Raw genomic sequence first — 12,635 nt, 5'->3', positions numbered from 1 at the left:
ATTTTTGTCCAAAGCCTAAGTGGAATACGTTGTGGCAGTCCTACTAATAAAGGTAAGATTTTATTTTATGGAAGGCAAGTTTAAAAAACACATGGAAATTATTTGCTGGAGAAAACTTAATTAGTCTGCTACTTATTTGATATCATGATAAATAAGTAGTTCAGTAAACAAATTGGCTTTTGTAGTGTGGAACTGCAGTAATCTAATTTCATATGCAGCCTTCTAAATATCAGGATTTAGTTTCCAGACAAAATAAAACTATTTTAATAGACAAAAATATTTTGTAACATGCTCAAAATAAAATTCACTGTTGGTGTATGGGTATTTTTACCATTTAAAAGTTTCCTAGCATATGATACAGTTGTTGGTCTTTGGGGAGTGGGGAGTAGCTAGTAACCTGCTTGTGTATTAGACCTGTAGAATTAGGGCTGCCAACAAGTAATTTGCTCAAAATAGAATTTCTTATGAGTTTGGACATTAATTCTAAAGTAACGATAAGAAAACGTAAATGCTCAAGCTTGATTTTTTTTTTTTTGACTTTTTTTCCCATGTTTATTGCTTGTTCTCTCCTTTTCATGACAACAAGTTCATGTATAAAGAGTGTGATTCTCATGGTGAGGTTAGTATTAATACTGTGACTGTAAAAGTTTCCTTATGTTTAAAATTTAAAAAGCATTTATGTTATTTGGGACCTATGCTAAGCATAGGAGTCCTTTTTTGTTGTTGTCTTAGTTGGCTACAAAGACCAATTCTGGAAAATACAAGCTCAGGCTTAGAGATTTCAGTGTGATTTCGGTTTACTTGTCTACAGTATGTCCCTGATGTAACCAGTGGCATTGTCAGATGCCCATGCTGCCCATTGTCAGATGCTTCTTCCTGTCTGTACTGTTCCCCAGAAGCAGTGAAGGAATAGTCACTCTGTTCAGAGCTTGATTTACACAGATATCGTAACTCCACAGAATATGCAGAAACAGGGATGGCATCTCCTGGGATGAGTGGAGGGACAGATAGATGGTTGCATCTAATAAGGGGATAGTGTCCTGGTTTTTGCTTGTTGGAAGGAGCTGCATCTTGTACATAGGAATGAAGATCATCTGTGTAAAGAAAGATCACCTGAGGTAAAGAAGGTTGTCTTTGGGCAAGGGGAGGATTTTGACTCCTGGAGCTTCTGTGCTTGGATTAACTTGATGTTTAACTAATAGGTTATACAGCTTCAGATTACTTAATGTGTTACTTTAACAAGCATAAAAAGGCACTAAATGAGTAGAATTTGTTTTTTTGAGGGCTGTTTCAGAGAGATTTCCTCAGTAAGTGTTGAGTTCTACATGTGCAGTGCTGCAAATGTAATAAGCCATGCATTTAGAAGTAGTGTATTCCATACAGAATTTGGTTAAATTTAAGGTAAGCTTTGTATAATGTTGAAAAACCCAAGTGGCATACAACTAGACAGGGTGAAATCTTTTCATTGTACACTCAAATTCTACTGAATAAAAATTACACTTTCTAGCAAGAGCAGTTTATAGGTGATAAAGGCATGGTCTTGAATCAGGGTGCAATTTCCTCATCACCTGAACCCATGCTGACAGTGACTCTTGTTAAGAAGGCCAGATCCATTCCTGGTGCCACCTTTGTGGTGGCACTTGTGTTGATCCACTTGCCCTGTGATTATATGGCTACTAGCTTGTTAGCTAAAACCTAATAGGCAGGGAAGTGTGAGGGAAGTGCCAGGAGGAGGAAGGCAGTGGCATCGAAAAGGGAAGTAAAAGGCAGCTGCTTTTGATGGTAGACAGGACTTCTGCTAAACCTAATAACGTAACTGAAATTACATTTTATTTTTAACAATTCCCAGTGTCTCCGAGTGTTTTCAAAAGCCAGTTTTCCCCGTGTGTTGTGTCTTGACTCATGTCTGCTCTGAACCCCCGAGTCAGCCAGCATAGTTAGGCAAGTTCTAATTTACCTCTCTTATGCTGTACTGCTGCTGTTGGCTTGAGTCATAGGAATATGGCATGGAGCTTCAGCAGCAGTACTGGTTTATGGAGTTTTCAGTTGTCCTTTCCCTCCCTCTCCCCTTTGTGCCAGAGAAACTACTTATATGGCCATTCTAGAACTGGATTTCAGGTCCATTTAAACTGATCCAATTTAAATTGCGCATTTTTGAGAACATGCGGTCATCAGCTTTTCTTTTCCGTGTTTACAACTTGGCCCTGCAAACGTTTGTCCAAACAACTATAAGGAGGCCAAGTGCTGCAGAAGCAGGAAGGAAGGTGAATGCTGAAATGCCACTGCCATGGAATGATATTGGACATGACATGGCTTGTTAGAGCAGTATATTTTGGTCATCCCTTCAAAGATACAGCCCTGCAGTTTAAGAAATGGTTCCTTAAGCAAAGGGGAATAAGTAACGCAAACTTGTAGCTGCAGTGCTGGGAGGAAGTTGGAGAAAATGTAAATGAATCCTTATGTGGACAGTTTGACAAACTGACAAACCTACAGACACTGGGATTATCCAATAGAGAACTTGGTGATTTGTAATTTGGCTCGAGCTTCACCATACAAAGTATTCAGCAGTAGTATTTGCTTAAAGCATTTGTGTTTTTGTGGTGGGGAAGTGGAGCCTCCAGTGGATCCTTAGAACCATCCTTACCCTTAAAGATAAGGCTGGCAGTTCTTCACAGCTCACTGTGTAGCAACTGATTGGTGGGTATGAGGCACTGCCTCCTGGAGTGATTATCACCTCTGATCCAGCAGATCAGAATAGCAACTAAGCAGCAGGAAGCGCCCACTATTATCCAGTTACAGTGCATGATGTTTCCACTGATATTTTTACTTCTGCCCCTGAGAGGGAGGCAGGCAGGCAGGCCACTGCCAGCCTTACGTCATACCCTCCTGCTCTGATCTGTTGAGGTGACGTCTTAGAGCTGAAGTGCGTGCATTCGTTAGGATGTTTTGCTGAGTAACCCTTGCATGACGGATGTTGCTGTTTCAAACTCTAGTTGAGTGTTGACTAATTTTCACCAATCTTGAAGATTTCTTTATTTGTCCTCTCTGTATAGGAGGCTGCAGACAAGATCTTGACAAGTGATGGATTGTTCTTTGTTTTTTAACAGCATCATAGTTTTTGGGTTTTTTTTGTCTTTGATTATGTTCAAGACATCATGGGTGTTTATAGGTTCTCTGAGAAAACACTTTGCTCTCCTTTGAAAGTAAAATAGAATTTTCCCAATAACCATGTAATTGGGATTTCTGAATAGTTAGCTAAGCAAAGATTGTGAAACATAATCAACTATTTTGAAACCCCTGAAAATGCAAGTGAATAGTAGCAATTTCCTAAAGCAGCCTTTCATTAGAAATATTTCCTAATAAAGATTCAGAAGTGGAGTGTAAAAGTAACTGCTTCTGAAGCATTGCTAACGTGCTTGTTAAATGTTAATCTCTTCCTGAAGAATTTCATGTTTCTAAACAGAAAGCCTTCATCCCTCCTCTCTCGTTTCCCCATAGCCTGTTTCTGTAGAATTGTTCAAACTGCTGTGCACTCCGTTGTCCTACATCTAGTCTGTTCTAGCTTGGGGTTTGCTTAGTTGCTGGCGGCAAAAAAAGCCAAGCCTTTATCAAAATGTAGTGGCTGCAGTTTTTGCTAACATGGCTTGCCTTCACAAGCTTTGTGTTGGTTTTGATGGGAAAGAAGTTAAATCAAAAACCTAAGCAAACTTTACTGGAAAAAGGAGTGCCAGGTATTTAATGAAGTCTGTCACTGCTGTATGATGTCGTCAGTAAAATGGCAGCATTGCAAAACACTGTACTTGAGTCAGTTTGGTGTAGGCATAAGTAATTTCTTGTCTCTTGCCTGAGGAAATAGACTGTTTTCTTGTCCACTACAGACATAAACTGGCTTAAATTGCATCAAGAAAATAATTTCAAAGTAGATGTTAGGCAAATTTTCCAGTGGTGATTATAATGAAGCATTTAAGTAGATTGCCTGGGGGGGCATTAAAATTTTCTGTCACCGGAGGCCTTTAACAGATTAAATATCTTGCAGGAATGTTTCAGGTATGCTGTTTGGGTGACTGGATTAATTGAAGTCCCATCTAATTTTAGTTTGATTATGATTTTTAATTAGGTTGGATCATGACAAAGTTTGCTGCGAAAAATGTCAGTTGGGTTGGGCTAGCTAAATAGTTCTGTAGACTCAAATCAACTCTACCATTTTTCTAATTTAAAAATCTCTAATGACTCGAGCTGGAAACTGCAGAGAGTATTATTAGCTTTTTAAAATGAGTTGTAAACACAGATGTCAGTTTGATAAAGATGGATTCTGGTAACTTTTAAAACATTGTAGAACCCTTCCAACCCAAACCATTCTATGATTCTATGATTAATTGTGATGTGCAGCTTGTATTGTAGAGCTATTAGTGCTTTGGCAAAACGAGCATCTAAGACCTATGTGTTAAAGTCAGATAAACAGTTTACATCCAAATTTTTAAATAAGTAATGATCTTTCAGAGGTAGTGTTTCATGTTAGTTTGCCATTGTATTGTGCTGTAAGGATACCATTGCCTCTTCCCTAGCTGCTAAATCAACTCACTTATAAACTCAGTAGATCCAGATAGCTAGCTTTCTTAAGGACAGGCTTCACAGGCTTGGATGTTGTCCAAGGTCTGCAGAGTGCCACCGAAAGCAGGCAAGGTAGTCTAGATACTGATTGTAGAGTTGACATCTGTCCTTTCCCCCAAACTGTCTTTTCTGGTGTTCAGACCAGCAGGCTAACTGCTCTGGAGAGAGTGTGATAGGGAACACAGTGAAAAATTGAACAAATCATAGTTGGAGCTTGTAAAATACTGTAGTTCTGTGATGGCAAATAATTTGTCAAAACTTTTTCCTTTCTGTTGTTTGTCAGGCTGCCCACAGTGCCAGACCCTCTGTGCGTGATGGTCTTGGACACCCTCAGTGGGGTACAGAGGTCTCACTGAAACTGCAGTGTTTTCATCTCAAAATATTGCTGTGTTATTGATTCGTATCTTGGTTACTGTTGTTTTCCATTTAATCTTTTAGGTTCACCTTTACAGTGTGAGTTTATTGCTAGTCTAGTTGCAGGTGGTGTTTACATGTTCTGTAAGCTAAAAAGCTGCCAGGAGCAAAATAACCACTTTCTTACTATTGTTATCTGACAATCTATCGTGCTTTATCAGTAGATAATAAGTTTCTGTCAAGATGAGATACTAATCCCATAACAGTAATTTGAGTCAATCATCTAATTTTGTGTACCAGGATTTTCGCATCAAAGACAGTTAATTCTTCAAGTTATAAACCATTGAAAATATGAAAAGGCTGAGGAATACCCCAGGGGTGTGGGGGAGAGTAGGTGTTTGGAAAGTACTAAAAGGTTACAAATGGATAAACATGAAACGAACGCTTCCACGTCCTTATTTGTTCGTACTGGTTGTGTAAAAGGGAACATGGTCAGCACCTCCAGGCCAAAGAGCGCGCTTCGGAACGCGTGCAGCCTGGGCAAATCTTTGGATACAACAACAAGGAATGATAATCAGCCTCATAAGTGTGGTAGAAAATGAGCTGCACCAATTCTTTTTTCTGTCCAGAAAGCTTTTGTACAATTAAAGAGAAATCTGTTATGAGGTTTCACAAGCATTTCAGTGAAGACACCAACTTTGATGGCTCCAGGTTTCCAAGGGGGAAACAGTGGAAGACATGGATGGTGTTTTTTGTTTTGTTCCCCGCCCTCACCCCCCCACCAGGAGGAAGAGAATCAGTTACATACGTGCATATACATTCCAGGTAGAAACTGAAAATACAAAACTGTAAAAAATTGGGAATTTGAGATTGTTAGAATATGCTTGTTTTTTCAGTTGTCTTCATGAATCTATATCATACCAGCAGTGTAAGTAAAGCAGAAGTTTTCCATAAGTACCTCTGGGAATTTTTTGTCTATGGAGGCTCCAGCAGTTCTAGAGTTAGTATTTTCTTTTTAGTCAAAGCTCCTACTCCCTGGGGCTAGTACTGTATACTACCATCATGTAATTCCTTTTCCAGTTAGGAATATGTCTCAGCATTTTGTTTTTAATGCAGGCTGACACTTGCCTTAAGCAGTAAGAGAGGTCTTTAAGAGTTAAAATTCACATTTGTAGTTCTCTATTGTATACCAAATACTTTTGAGTTCTACCAAACAGCACAGCAGACTTCATACAACTAATTTGCAACTGTCACTAAGCTATGGGCGCCATTATTTTAGAGAACTTACGGATTTGTAGTTGCCTTGTTCAGAATTAATTTTAATTAATGTTCAGATAACTGATACTGAAAAGCAGTATAAATCCTGTAAAGCTTCTAGGATATTTTTTTGTGTTTTTTTGTAATTGGAGATTAGAATTTAAAAATATATGAGCTTGAATGTGTGAATAAACTGAGATGGCACAGAGGTAGTAGGTTTAGAAGTCACTTTCTCGGTTCTGTTGTAAGACTTCTGTAATTTTGGGGGGTGGGATGCTAAAACAGATTGAAGGTTTTAATTGGTACATCATGAAAGATGAAAACTGATATGCAGAGAGTTGTAGGTTTTGTGTGGTGTTTTTTGTTATGGTTTCCCCCCGTGCCCCCATCCCCAGAAGATGTGTAATGGGCATATGTGGGGCTGATACTCCTAAATTGCTATTACTCTATTAAAAATGTTCCCATCTGTCTTCAGGGCATTTTGATACAAAAAAAAGAGTATTGCTTGATTTCTAACTAATACTTCAACAAATTGTATACTAATGTTCATGTTAATAATATTAGCGGCATAATTCAAAAGCAAAGAAAATTTTGCCAGCTGAGAGAGGTGTCTCAAATACCTGCCATTCTTTAAACAGGCACTCTTTGATAGAAAGACTACTTTTGTCACAAGTAATGGCAATGCTGTACTGCCCTGGCATGATGCTGCTCACAGCTGTGTTCTGGAGGCCTGTTACCAGTATGTGTCTATCAGGGCAGATATGGTAGATGATGTCAAAAGTTCACTTAGCCCAGTGCCCTGTCTCTGGCAGTAGCCAGTAGTCAGTGTCGACTGAAGAGGCCAGAATGGAGAAAATATATAGATCTCTGGAACAGTGTCTCATCTTCAAACAATTTTTGACTGAGAATAAACTCTGAGCTTACATGGTACAGTAATTGTGATGTGAAGTTGTCCTATATGTTGTTGGACTCAGCATACAAGTGTAGGGGGGATAAAACAATGGTCTGCTCTGCCTGCCCCCCCTGCCCTCCATCCCCCGCCCCGAGGTCTAGAATAGTCAAAAACACAAGATTGTATTTCTGTGTAAAATGTCCTTTTCATGTCAGAGATACAACAGAGAGATAATATTTTTGTTTTCTTGCATATCTGTCCACCTTTCCATTATGTATAAGAATATGTACATTTCTCTTGTAGCCACGCCATGAATACTTTAATGTCCCAGTGTACTAAATGGCTTCATTCATCATGCATGCAGAATTTCAGAGGAGATAGACCTGTGACTTACTCATGACAGAACATTGTCATCAGCTTGGTGAATCCAGTCATCCTGAATCTAATAGAATACCACAACCATTCTCTGCTGTTGTACTTTCCTCTTCCCTCTCTGTTTTACAGTGTTGTCTCCTCACATGTCTCATTTCAACAAAACTCGTGCTTGTTGGCATATGGTTTAACCTTTTTATTGTGTGTAAGCTTGAAGCCTTATGCTTAAAAGTTCTGTAGAATTTTCTGAGCTAAGCATCTATATACTGCAGCACCTATACTGTAACATTACTTGAGCTGCATTTATCTTTCAAATAAGTTGTGGTAGTATTTAAACATACACTTAAAACCTGTAGGTGAAGTTAATATTTACAGAGACATTAGTGAAGGAGTAGTATGTGAAATGTATATACACACAAGTATTAAATGACGTTACACAGAACTCTATGCAGACCTTGCATCTTAATTAAAGGTGCACATACTAATATACTTTCCTGAGACTGGCACGATAGCGTGACTTACCTTATAAAGAGGAGAAAAGCAGAACTGATTGGGGCAAAGAGAATGACTTACATAAATCTGAAGTTAACACACTTGTATTTAAACGTTCACAACAATCTTGTGAGTAGTTGAACAATTGCTGCTACCGAAGGAGAGGACAAGTTCATTGCTTTAGAAATGGTCAGAGTTGGAAAGATTTTAAGTCCATTAACAGCATACTTGAAATATGTTTCCTTCAATTGGCATTTCCAGTTTTAAGTACAGACTACCTTGTATATGAGAACTGCCAGGAGGATGAATAAGATAAGAACCTTTCAATTAAAAAGTGTGGGTAGAGTGAGAGGGTATGTATTGCATCCTCACTTTGCCTAATAGAAGAGAAATTTGTAACCTAAAACTATTGGTGCTTTTGAAAATTGTTTGAATGTAATTGGCAAGGAGGCGGTTACTGAGGTGAACCACAAACAGCTGGTTCCATGTACTATATGTGGTAATGCACTTTCAAATGTTAAACTGATGTAAAAATGGGAGATTTAGGGGACTGGGCAAAAGATTTGGATTGGACTTGCAGCATTCTGAAATCTTAGAAAACAAGAGCATAGGAGTGGGTTTCCATTTCCAAGTTTGCCTTTTTTCTGTAAGACATTAACAGTGTGTTTGAATGTCTGGTAAACGCTGCTTTAGCCTGCATTATTTCATGCCTGTTGGCTTAAAGTGCTGTGCGTTGAGCTGTAATGAGATGCTGTTTTTCTTGTTATCTGTACACAGCTGCTTGCTTCTAAATGACTAGGTAATGAATTAGCTTTCCTGGCATGTTTGAAATAAAGTATTGCATGCACTTTTGTCTCATGTGAATGACTTTTCTTCCTCATCTGTGTTCTGATATATTTCAAATTTGCATTGTTTGCCTTGGGTGTCTCTGAGCTGCTGGTAGTGTATAATACTGCAGAATGTTTTCCTTAACAATTGGATAACATGTTTGACACTTCCTACAACAAATAATGTGAACAAAAATTAATATAATTCATTCTATTTGTTTCTTAAAAGTCATAATTGATGAAAATTATTCCTGTAGCAAAACACTTTAGCCTTTAGGTGTTCCTTTTGAGTTTATATTGTTGATGAGCACATAAGAAGGCACATGTGCCTCAAGGTTACTGCTGTACTATTAAAAAATTAAAATCTTACTGAGTTTTACTGATAAGGTATCTGTGGACAAGTGGCCAATATCCTTTAAATACATTGCTTTAAATTCAATGTTAGCCAATGACCTTGATTTACAAGGAGAAATTTAATCTTTATTTAAGTATATGCCTGGTGAAAATGGCCTACAACTTTGAATTGACAGTGGAGACAGTAATACTGAACTGCTCCAAAGATAGCAGCAGCAGTGCACTGTATTTCTTCATAGCTGTTGAGCAACTTTTTTTCAGGTAATTTAGTAAATATCCTGTTTCACCACTGAGTAACTGTAAGTGTCCACTGCTGTTTAATCAATTTAAAACTGAAAAGTTGTTTCACTACAAATATTTTCAAGACCCTGAAATGTTTGAGAAGTTATATTCTATTAGAATACTCTTTGAGTTGCTATAGTTAAGAACATAGGGGTTTTTTTTGAGCAAAATGCTTTGAGTTGGTGGATAGGAGAGACGTGTGTCCCCTAAAATGAATGCAACAAAGTAATCTGGGAATATAATAGGACAGGTTGTGTTAAAAATGCTACCTAGCCTTGTCTTCAATCAGTGTCTCCTTTTGAGGGATTTGTGTTAAAATACACATGTAAATCTTTAATCCTGCCATCCTGTCTGGCTTTATCAAGGTCACTGCAGTTCCAAGAAGATTTAAATATTGCATCACTGAGGAAAAAAAAAACCAAACAACTATATCTTTAATACACAAAGTATATTGTTTACAGATTTAACTTGCCTTGTTCTTGTAATTTCTTATTTGCTGCTGAATTTTGGAAGCCATCTTGAAGTGCTCAGAGGTGGCCTGTTCCAAGCACTGAGTTACTTTCAAATGAAGTTGTCTTTAAAATATCATAGCTTATTCCTTCAATACTAAATTTCAATACTACTATACATGAACTGAAGGAGGATTGTAAGCTCAATCATTTTGTGCTACATAGTTGAAGTTGATAGAGACAGTGCTCTGGTGTCATTAGCAAGATTGAAGATGTTTAATTAGGTATTTTACTGATTTTTTTTTTTTAAATATTTAGAAAGCGGTTGAAAAGTAATCTGTTTGCTGCCTTAACTATTGTCTGCTTTTTTTCCTGCTTCATGACATGTCTTGTTTTAGGATGCTAAAGTAAGTTTATTCATACTTGGGATACTAAGAGATTGTTTCTCTAAGGACACAGTATCCCTTTTTATTTACTATTGTATTGTTAATAATTATGGAAAATATAGGAATAATGAATACAAAAGTGACGATAACCCTTTGGGATTTTGTATTAAACAACTTGCTTTGACTCTAAACAAAGCTTTTTAAGATTAGAATTAACCTAAAATTTATGCCTGGTGTGGAATAATATAGTTCCAATCCTGGCAATTCCTCCACTTCTGTAGAGATCAGTTTATTGACACCAGGTGTACCAAGGTGCCTTGACCTGGTTTTATGAACTAAGCATGGGACTGGTATAAAAAAGTCTGGGCTCTTTATAAAGAGCTTAAGGGATACTGTGTCTTAGTTGCATCAGTCATTTAGTTCATCCATTTATTCAGTCTCTCCTAACACATTTTTGAGACCCATGAAACAACTCACCACAAAAATCACTGACTCCACTGCAGGTTGCTTCCCCAATCCCCTCAATTGATCCTATCTCAACTCCTATCTCTGTTACTGGGTTGTGATTTGTTCCCTGCTGGTACATCTGAATTGCTTTATTTTTATTGCACTTAAGGGCAATAAAATGTACCAGCTATTCCTGTGAATCACGACAATCTAATTAACAGCTCTTTGAGAAGTGCAGCTAATACCATGTTTGCAGACTACAGTAGTTTTATATTTTCATGTCTTTCAGCTTTTCTTTTTTAATTAAGCATCTTTTGTACTAACTCGTGCATGGTACTGTTCAATGAAAGCACAGGGTCCATTTACCACTGTCTCACATTTTCCCTCCATAGGAAGCAGAGACCCCACGTAGTGTACTTGAAGAAATTGGATTGACATAAATCTTCACTTCAGCTGATAACATCTCAGTGTTTCATACTGTAAATGTTCACTGCCTTCATTGTAATGTTTAGCTAATGGTGTAGGATGCTGTTTGTCAGTATTACTGTTTTGCTAAGCTGCTTCATTCAGGCCTACAAGAAAAATGCTCCTTTGAAAAGGGAACAAGAAACTAAAAATCATAAATGAAAGGGAATTAGATTTAAGTTTGGCTCGGTGTCTCCCTTCACTGCATTTATAGGAAGACTGCATTTGACTTCAATATGTGTACTGTTTTTTATAAGCAAACTTGACTTCAGGAAATAAATGTATCATTATGACATAGCATATCTAAATGAAAAGGAACTACATGGACCACTCCAAATGTTACATGTTACGGTGTGGAAATTTTGTTTATGCAACCAAAGACTTTTGTTCATCTTCATTTTAGTCACCACTTCTGATAATTCTGCTTATTTCAGTTGATGCATAAAGATTGGAAATACCTGTTTACTACTGAATTTGTCATTATACCAAAGAATCCTGTTAGGATCTGCATATCAAACTGGTAAAAACTGTTAAGATGATACTGCTTTTTGCAAGAGAACTGCAAACTGATCAACTCGCTAAAAATGAAGATGTATTTAAATGTAGCTACCTTGAGCAAAACTGTGCAAGTTATTATACTAAAAAGGGAATGCATGTGGTTAAAAACAAAACAAAAACAAATAAGGAAACTATTTTTAGATCTGATACTAGCTTGCTCTGAACATAAACACAAGAAAGGAGGTAGGCTTTCTGACTGTGTAGAGAGGTGCGTCATAAGAATGGGATGGTTTTGAAGATGAGAAAGAAGGAGCTTTACAAAAGGGATTTTTAAATTTTCTTTCAAACTCTCCAAATTAATTTGTATTTATTGGTGTTTTATAGTTATGCTTTAATTGGTATATAGGTACCTTTAAAAAAAACAACCCAAACCCAACATAGTAAGTGTCAATGTCATTTTAACTGCTTTTCTTGACTTGGATATGACACATACCCTATGAAACTCTTGCTTGATGTACAGTTGAACCACCTACTAATTTGCAGTGAGTGGTTTTAAATATTAGGTTTGTATACTAGATTCACTGCAAATCCTGTAAAGTGATATCAGGTAATATTTTGACACTTGTAGCAGCCTTTCAGTAATTACAAACTAAACCTGTTTCACTTGAGGAAATACGATTTATGTACGCTTTTGAGTTTTGAGGAGGTAATGCCATGCTTTGGAGTAGCCAAGTTCTCCTGTGTGTCTGTGTGGTCCCCGAGCAGGCGGGGCTGTTCCCCCCTTACCTCCCCAGTAACTTCACTCTAGGACTCAGTGCTTTGGCTTGTTCACTTGAGGAAGCAGGGCCATGTTTCCAAAAAGCTTAGCTTTGGTGCTTTTGCTAGAAGCAGTCGTGCACTGCTAGCATAGCATTTCCACAGCCATCTGGAGAGCTAGGCTGCGGGCTTG

General features: G+C 37.7%; 1 protein-coding gene across 2 annotated transcripts in view; it reads left to right on the top strand.

The window, feature by feature from the left end:
- AP1S2 (adaptor related protein complex 1 subunit sigma 2) overlaps nucleotides 1-11,854 on the top strand; it is a 29,969-nt gene extending 18,115 nt beyond the window's left edge. The window contains exon 4 of one of the 2 annotated variants that reach the window (XM_010176080.2): nucleotides 11,116-11,854. In XM_010176080.2, the coding sequence (XP_010174382.1) occupies nucleotides 11,116-11,163 (48 nt within the window). In that variant the 3' untranslated portion in view covers nucleotides 11,164-11,854. The remainder of the gene's footprint in view (nucleotides 1-11,115) is intronic. The other variant, XM_010176082.1, reaches the window with a different exon arrangement.
- Nucleotides 11,855-12,635: the final 781 nt, after the last annotated feature.

Source organism: Antrostomus carolinensis, unplaced genomic scaffold (assembly GCF_000700745.2).
Source record: "Antrostomus carolinensis isolate BGI_N321 unplaced genomic scaffold, ASM70074v2 scaffold48619, whole genome shotgun sequence".
Classification (NCBI taxonomy): domain Eukaryota; kingdom Metazoa; phylum Chordata; class Aves; order Caprimulgiformes; family Caprimulgidae; genus Antrostomus; species Antrostomus carolinensis.
This window is presented reverse-complemented; position numbering and strand designations above follow the sequence as displayed.